General features: G+C 36.3%; 1 protein-coding gene across 1 annotated transcript in view; it reads left to right on the forward strand.

Moving 5' to 3' along the window:
• Window positions 1-6,562, forward strand: part of ULT1 (Developmental regulator, ULTRAPETALA) — a 52,615-nt gene extending 46,053 nt beyond the window's left edge. Inside the window, exon 3 of the mRNA XM_089402517.1 lies at window positions 5,901-6,562. Within this exon, the coding sequence (XP_089258643.1) occupies window positions 5,901-6,075 (175 nt within the window). The 3' untranslated portion in view covers window positions 6,076-6,562. The remainder of the gene's footprint in view (window positions 1-5,900) is intronic.
• The last annotated feature ends 2,107 nt before the right edge of the window (window positions 6,563-8,669 follow it).

Raw genomic sequence — 8,669 nt, forward strand, 5'->3', positions numbered from 1 at the left:
CCACTCATGCTCTCCTAGTCTTTGCAACTCAGGTGAAGATGAATCGTTAAGACAAATCAAACCAAGAGCTTCTGTTGTCTCACTTTGATCACTTGCCGACATCTCGTGAGATTTCTTGAAGGTTCTGTCCTCCATAAACTTCACGTCTCGTCTCACAATAATCTTCTTGCTATTAGGAACGTAGATCCTGTATGCCTTAGAGGTTTTGCTATACCCAATGAAATATCCTATTTTTGCAGTCTGATCCAACTTGGTACATTTCTCATATGGTATATGGCAATGAGCTAGGCTACTAAAGATCCTCAAGTGACGGACTCTTGGCTTCATCCCAGGTAAGACTCCTTTTGGTGTTATCTTCCCCAACGCCTTGCGAGGAACCTTGTTCTGGATATCCACTGTCATGTTACATGCCTCTGCCCATAAGAACCTGGGCAAATACTGGTCATATAACATTACCTTTGTTCTTCTGCTTCACTACCCTATTCAGCTGTTGATTTGATGGAGTTGTCCACTCCCTTTTGATGCCTTCTTTCGCACAGAAACTCGTGGAGTCACTATCTGTCTACTCACCTCCGTTATCTGAGTGAAGCACCTTGATCTTTTTCCTTGTCACATTCTCCACTAGAGCCTTAAACTCCTTGAAGTGACTGAAAACCTCATCCTTAGTCTTCAAGAAGTAGATCCAGGTTTTCCTAGAATGATCATCAATGAAAGTGACGAAGTACTCATACCCTCCTAGAGAACTAGTGGACATAGGGCCACAAAAGTGTATAAGCTATGACACACCATCTGATTTGCTGTCACTTCTTGGGAATGCCACCTTAGCATACTTCATAAGCACACATCATAATGTATCATGCCTAATTCTGGAACCCCTGTTACTGTCTCCCTGAGCATTCTAAGTGCTCCATGAAGTAAATGTCCCATTCTCCCGTGCCATAACTCATTTAGGTCTTTCCCACTATTATTGCTATTGCTCACTAGTGCCATTGGAGAGTTGAACTGCAACTTGTACAATTTGTTGCTTCATACTCCAATCTATTTCACTTTCTTCCAGGTTTGTTGTTTGATGAACACCTTCTTCCCTACAAAGTGGACATCATATCCCTTATCTTGTAATTGAGATATTGAAATCTGGTTCATGCCTAATCCTGGGACATGCAATACATTTGTAACACTATTGCTTGCTCCCGACTTCCTCCAAATGTCAATGGTGCCTCTCCCAATTGGAGTGCACTTAGTTCTGTTTCCCATTGTTATCTGGAAGTCCATCTCCTCTTCATTGTAGCTAGAGAAATGTTCTCTATCTCTTGACATGTGAGTTGACGCTTCTTGTGAAGTTGAGCTAGTCAAGCAAGCAAATTCATCTTACAATCTAGAAGACAGTTCTGCAGACCCCTGAATATCAATTTTGTCTGTGGCCATAGTGGAGAATTTTGGAAACCCTCCGTGTGTGCTTTTCTCTTCTAATCAGTGTTGATTTGCTACTGCAAACACTGCTGCAAACCAACTGCTTCTAGATCTGCTCACTGGAACTGTTTTCCACCAACACCACTGGCTATTGGAATTGCTACTGGGCAAAATCGAACTTTTCCTGCACTCTTGCCTTTGGAAATTGATTTTTGCTCAACAATTCGAATTCCCTGGCTGGCCTTCTGCACAGAGCTGGAAGAAATTCTGTCAGACTCCCTCTGAACTACGGAATTTCTCCCTCTTCGCTATTGAGCTCCTGATCTGATCAACAATGCTCTGATACCATGTGAAATTTTCAATTCTATTGCAACAACTGGAAATTTTTCTTCTAATTGATTAATATTGTGCAGTTTATTTGCTACGACAAACAACGAATAAAATCGCAATTGCAATTTTCACCATAAAAATGCTACAGAAAATAGAATGATGGAACTGAGAAATATAGAGCACACACCATAAAAATGACATTGTTATTTTTGGACAAATGTCCCCAGAAAAAAATCAATGTGGGGAAATTGGTGCAGCAAATGAGGGTTTTATTATTATTATGCAACAACAAAATTTCAGAGTACAAATCTGGATGCCAAACTCTCTGTCCTCCAGCAAAATATACTGCAAAATTATTTGGAGGAAATTCCTCCCTTCTGCAACCAAACTTGGCCCGTGGCCCTTGCTCGCACTTCCTCCTGGCAACTAGCACTGGCCAGAAATGCGCACTGCTTGGTGCAGGTAATTCGCACTGCCTGCTAGTTGGCTCTGGATGAGCTGTCTTGCCTCCCTCTGGCCCTGGAAATGACTCGCTTTTCCTTCCGGGTGATCCTTCAACCTCCAGCCATTGAAACTGTCACCTTCCAACACTTTAAACTGGGGTTTTTGGCTGCTGGCACTGGCTGCTCGACCTCTCTGCAGAAATTAGCGGACTTCCCAGCTATTGTTTATTTGCTACTGAGAAACTCTGTTGGAAATGACTCTGCTGCTCCCTCAATCTCGCTCCTGCCTTCCTAATGGCTCGAACTTCTTTCCCTTGCTCGATCTTTGCAACTGGGTAGCTCAATCCGTGATTAGTTTGTAGGGAATTCTCACCTTTCTCAATTATTTATTGTTAATTAATCACTTTTCCTAAGTTAGACTTAGGAAATATTTAATTATTGGTCAATTAACTTAATTGAGCCATCTCTAGGTGTTTTTTCCTGAAACCTTTTTTGGGTTAGCCTCTCTAAGCAAAGTCGAGACTAGAACACCTGTCCGATGCTACAAAACTAACACAAATTACTCTCTGTTTGTGCTCTGCGTTTTAGTGCTCACATTAATTAACACAGTAGCCAAATTCCAATGGCCTGGGCTATGTGCTTTGTAACAATGATATGGATTTTGTAGGTGATGTGAAAGCTACAGACCCTGGACTGCGTCAAATTTGTAGTGAAACTAAATATTTTTGAAGAAAGACAACAGAGAGATGGCAACAAGAATGATACATGGTCATAAGAGAGAGGAAGACTAGAGGAAGGGTTAAGGTTGTAACTATTACATATTGTCATTGGATACCCTGAAACACAACTTTATACCCTAGATAGAAGTGATATTGGCATATAATGCAACCTACATTCTATAAGGAAATTGGTGAGTCATCCATTCTGTTTGATAGTTAAAGTGAGGCAATAATGTATGTCCCATCTTCAATTCTCTTATGTGGAAAGTAACACAGATAGTCTACTACACTCTATGTTCGTTGCTTGCCATTTTTCATGTGGGAAAAGGCACATGTCCAGTAGTTTATCTCTTCCCATTTTTATTGTCACTCATAATATGGTGAAGGAATATTCGTATTTTGACCAGTGTTGCAGATATCACAATAACATCAGAATTATTGCTGAAGGACCTTCTGCCGATATTATTGTGATAATTTGCCCAGATAAAATTACCGCGAGATGATTGAAAATCATCACCCTGCTGAAAAAACGCAAATAGAAGATGCGTTTTGGGTTTTTTTGGGTCATTTTTGTTTTTCCTTGAGTTTTAAGATTGAGCTCTGAGGGTTGTGCGAGTCTTATGACCATTTTTCATCAAGCAAACAAGGGGAAATCCATTGATTTCTTTGCCATCATCTGAACATTTTAGAGTGAAGATTTACTCCAGGATACCATATCCATATTTATTATTTCCAGGCATGGAAAAAGATAATTTGCCTTCCTTTTTTTTTGTTTTCCAAGATTAATATATACTATCAATTTAGAGTCTACCTTTTCTTATCCTCTTTTGAATTTCCACATTTTTTTGTGTGGTAGGTCCAAAACCTGAAAATTTAATCAGAGTGCTACAAAATGGCAAAGCCATTGGACCAAAATTCAAATGTGGGAGTATGGTGAGCCATGTGAGGATGATAATAGAGCAAAGCTAAGGTGCAAGCTCTATGGAATGGAAATGTTTGCCAAAATGCCAGGGCATGATGTGCATATTTTCCCTACAACTACCCCAGATTGTCCTTATTGCAAAGAACTCAATTTGTGATACTACTAGAAAGAGAGAACCACAAGCTTAGCGGATTATCGTTACAGACTTTTAGTATCTAGACTCTAGATGCCTCATTATGATCATCTCATGAGATCCATTTTTTTTTTTTAATGTGATTTTGTATTAATTTTTAAGTTTTCACTATTATCTTGTCAGGACTCAGAATAGAACGATTGACGAGTAGAGACAAAATGACAAATATCATTTTTCAGACTTTAGTATCTAGTACTGGTATCTACATCATATACATTTTATATTGTAGCTTTATAATTTTATTTTCATGTTTGTGTGGCAATGTGTTTGTTAATTGTTTGGTGTTGATGTTTGCTAAATGCTTTAAAAGAATAAAATTAATTTTTTTTTTTTTTCATATTTCAGTATCTACTATCTAGTATCAATGATTGATGTACCACTTGACGTCTTATACCTTTTATATAGTAGCTTTATCTTCATATGTATGTGACAATGTGTTTATTTGATCTTGATAATGCTTTAGAAGTTAAAAAAATTGAAAAAAAAGAGTTCCCCCCCCCCCCCCCCCCCCCCCCCCCCCCCCCGATAATTTCCGGATATTTTGCCAATAATTAAAATTTTGGGCTCCCGGCGATAAATTTCCAATAATGAAAAATATAACATTGGTTTTGACCACTTGAAGATACCCATTTATAATTATTCACCCAACAAAGGCAATAAATAGGAAATGTTGTGTACCACTGAAAGGTGGTAGCGCTTGTAATGTATTTAGCTTGGCACAACTAATGAATAGTAAGTGATGTTGACCATTGAAAGTTAGTAGTGCCTATTGAAAAGAGTTTAATTTAACTTATAATGTTGTTTTACTCCAGCACTGGCAATAATAGGCAGTAGTATGAGGTAAAGTTGGTGTAAGTTATGATCATCAATTGAATCTCTCATTGTACTAATTTTTTTTCTTTTTTATTAATTTTATTTTTATTTTTTAGCAAATTTGTTTTGTAGATGCCAATATGTGCTAGGTTGCTCCTCGTTTCCTCTAACTTTGACCAAGTATACTGGTAGACACTTTGGATTCCAGTACTTGACATTGTGTTTTATGCCAGTTTATTATGCCTGTGCTAAAAATTTATTATTCAGCAGCAGTTATCCAACCTGTTCTTTTTACGGCATTTAAACTAATGACCCTTCACTATAGTGTCTTTCTCTAGGGATGACATTGATTTTGTCAACATCGGCTCTATGCCAGTTTATTATGCCTGTGCTAAACATCTGCTATACAGATTTTTCTCTGGAATCTTTTAGATTCCCTTTTATTTAATGAGAAGCATCACATGTTAAGCTGCATGTAACTTTGATATTTAATTTAAATATTGATGTTAACTGATTGAAAACAACTATCCTTGTTATTAATGACTAGTAGAAATATTCTGCTCCAATCAATGTTTCCAGCAGTTCAGAATCCAGATTATTCTTTGTGGGGGGTTTTCTCTATGCAGGATATCCTCTATTTTGACATCTGACCATTATAATCAGTGGAATTTCTAGTCTTCAATTATTTCATACGAGAATATGTTCTGTTCCAATCAAGTTATCTATGAATTTGTTTAGCAGTCTTTGTGTTCGATTTCTTGTTTTATTTAAGCTAATGTGGTGGATATGTTTTTATGTTGTGCATATGTCCAGGGTCGTTTGATTTTCTGTTGGTATTATCTAACATTGAAAAAAGAGATTTTGAATATCAATTTAGGCATGAAAGTCAAATTTAGTTACTAAATATACTGATGAATTTACAATTCTCACTTGGTTTATTATGACAGTGTATTATTAGAAACTACAGGTGCCTTCTAAAAATGATACAATTCTTGTTTCTTTTCCTATTTATTATTTAATTATCATAGGCAAGCTTTCATGGAGTTATAATTTTAACGTTTGTCATACAGAATCACTTGTCAAGAGGATGAGGAGAGAGTGAGCCGCAAAGCACACAGAGGATGTCCAAATGTTGCTGCCTGTGCTGGGTGCACTTCTTGTGTGTGCTTTGGCTGTAGCATTTGCCGCTTTTCCGACTGCACTTGTCAGACGTGTGTTGACTTCACGTCAAACTCAAAAGCATAATGGATTATTCTCTCCTGGCATTTATTGGTTTGCATATTGATGCAGTAACAATGCTAACCATTTTATTGGTCACCAACTTTTGCATTAAGGGGTTTACGCAGAATTCTTATTAGGAGCTGTATTTGTCAAGAGAATTTCATTCATCAGTGGTATTTAAATTGGAGAAACGTGGCATTTTTGCACAGACAACATTTTTTTGGACAACAATATGTGGAGAAAAAGGGTGCCCAATTTCAGAGGGCAAATTTTCGAACAGAACATCTATGTCACCTTGGAAGTTCGATTGAATATTCAGTTTGTTCCATTTCATCAATCCAGATTGAAGAATGAACAAGAGGATTTAGGTTATTGAGAAATTTTTAATGCCCTTTGATTTATTAATAAACTCCTACTAGGCAAATGTCTAGATTAGGTTGCCAACAAGACTTGTAATTGCTGGTTGCATTTATGGTTCATATTGATCAATATATTGAAATCATTGTCATTTGATAGTGGAGCAAATGGCACCCTGTTCTCATAATTTGTTATGTTAGAATCACGACAGAAATAATTGAGGGCTGACATGTTTTTTGCATAGTTTGATAAATTTGGCCAAGAGGAAGCTTATCAATAGAAAATGTTGCATGGAACCTACATGCAAGAAACAATCTTCGGAAATATAACTTTTCATTGCTACATTATTATAACACATTTTTCATGGAATACTTAGCTTATTTATACTTTTACCTCTTTTTTCATTAATTTGTTTTGAAGATGAAATAGAATGATTCTAGCGTAACGTATTTGTTTCTAGTTCCTTGAGCTAGTTGCTGAACATTAGTATCTGGACTGTGTCTTCTCTAGTTATCTTATGTTTTTTCCGTATTTGTGAGTAAATACGCTCTATATATGTAACTTAGGATTAATTATAATTTTGTATTTTAGATCTTAGCTTTCCGTTCTAGTGTAGTTTGTATGTAGCTTCTTCTCGTTTGGCAACGTTTAAATATTTTTCTCTACTTTATCTGCTTTAAGGTCAGAAAGTAATCTTAAAACTATTAGTGTTCATCTTATCTTCCCTGATTATCCCTTTGTTTAGGTGACAATGTGGTCTTATGTTTGGGTTGATATGTCACTAACAGTAGCTTAATTTTCGCATCATAAAGATGATGTAACATCCCATGAAGTTTCGGTTTTGTTTTTGGGTTAATCACTCGAATGCTCTTTAGAAGTTCAAAATCCTCCATTGGATAGCCATCTATGTTAATCCTTTTTGTTTGAGAAATGTATCATATATTACTTCATGAAACAAATAGTTACATCATGGAATGCAGACAGTTACATTAATCTAACTGGGTTACAAGAAAATTTTGTGCTTAAGAAATCCAGAAATGTGAGTATATGAATCTGTGCCCTAATATGAAGGGAGCTCACATCTTTACCAAAAAAACTGAATTTGACTTTCACAAGAAAAGCCAAGTCCTGCTTAAAAGAGCCTCAGTACCCGAGGCTAAGAGGGCACGGTTCCTCATGAAAGGTAGTGTTACAATTTTATGTAATGTTGCATTCATCCTCTCTTCAATTTGTTATGAATTAGATTCCTGGTTGCTATTTGCTACAGTAATTGTATTCTTGTCATTTTTCAATATTTGTATTTGTAGGCAGCTTATGGATAGCAGAAAGTGGGGTTATATATCCAGATTCCATAATTTTTGGTTTGAACTGGTTCTGAATTTTGTAAAATATTGTTATCTTTGATGTATGACTGCGGCATAGTTGCGAGTGTATGGGTGAAACTATAGTTCTTATCCTTGTGTTATTTATATCCAATGTTTTTAATTATACTTTACGGGGCAGTCTTCTGTAAGGGTCCATCAACAGTAAAGGATTTGGTTTATGTTTTGGACTGGAACATCATTAAATTTGTTTGGTTGTTTATGTTTTGGACTGGAACATCATTAAATTTGTTTTAGTTATAATATTAGGTAATCTCGAGGGTTTGTTTTTGTGTCAGGGCCGAGTGTTTTTATTTTGTTTTAGTTATAATATTAGATAATCTCCAGTGTTTGTTTTTGTGTCAGGGCCGAGTGTTTTATTTTGTTTTTGGTAAATAAAGAGGGGAGTGTCTTTATTTTGTTTTTTGGTAAATAAAGAGGGGATTACATATTACACATACAAGAAATGTGATAGTTATGACCATCGATTGTGCTTTTTAACATTTTGGTCTGGTATGAAATGCATTTGAAATTACAGGTTATCTTTCCTCCCAACTGTTATAGGTTTACTATTAAAAACCTTACAGACCATTGACATGTTCCATCCATTAGACGTAACAAACATCTGAAAATACTAAGTATAAATGATTTGGCAAACATACAAACAAAAGGAGCTAGTTATTGTACTGATTTTGGTTGGTCCATTTCTATGCTTCACCACTGGAAGTATAGACTGAGCTAAGTGCCCATTCATTTGAATCCATCATTCTTTTCTCCAGGGTAAAGCTATGGAAGTTCACAATTTGATGCCATCCCAGTTGCATTGTCAAAATTCCACCATTTTTATGATAGTTTTCTTATTACGATATAAGTTGTGTCCTATATAACAAAAAATGATAC

This window comes from Pinus tabuliformis, chromosome 2_1 (assembly GCF_031772625.1).
Source record: "Pinus tabuliformis cultivar Carrire ecotype Pingquan chromosome 2_1, CPIR1, whole genome shotgun sequence".
In the NCBI taxonomy this organism is placed as follows: domain Eukaryota; kingdom Viridiplantae; phylum Streptophyta; class Pinopsida; order Pinales; family Pinaceae; genus Pinus; species Pinus tabuliformis.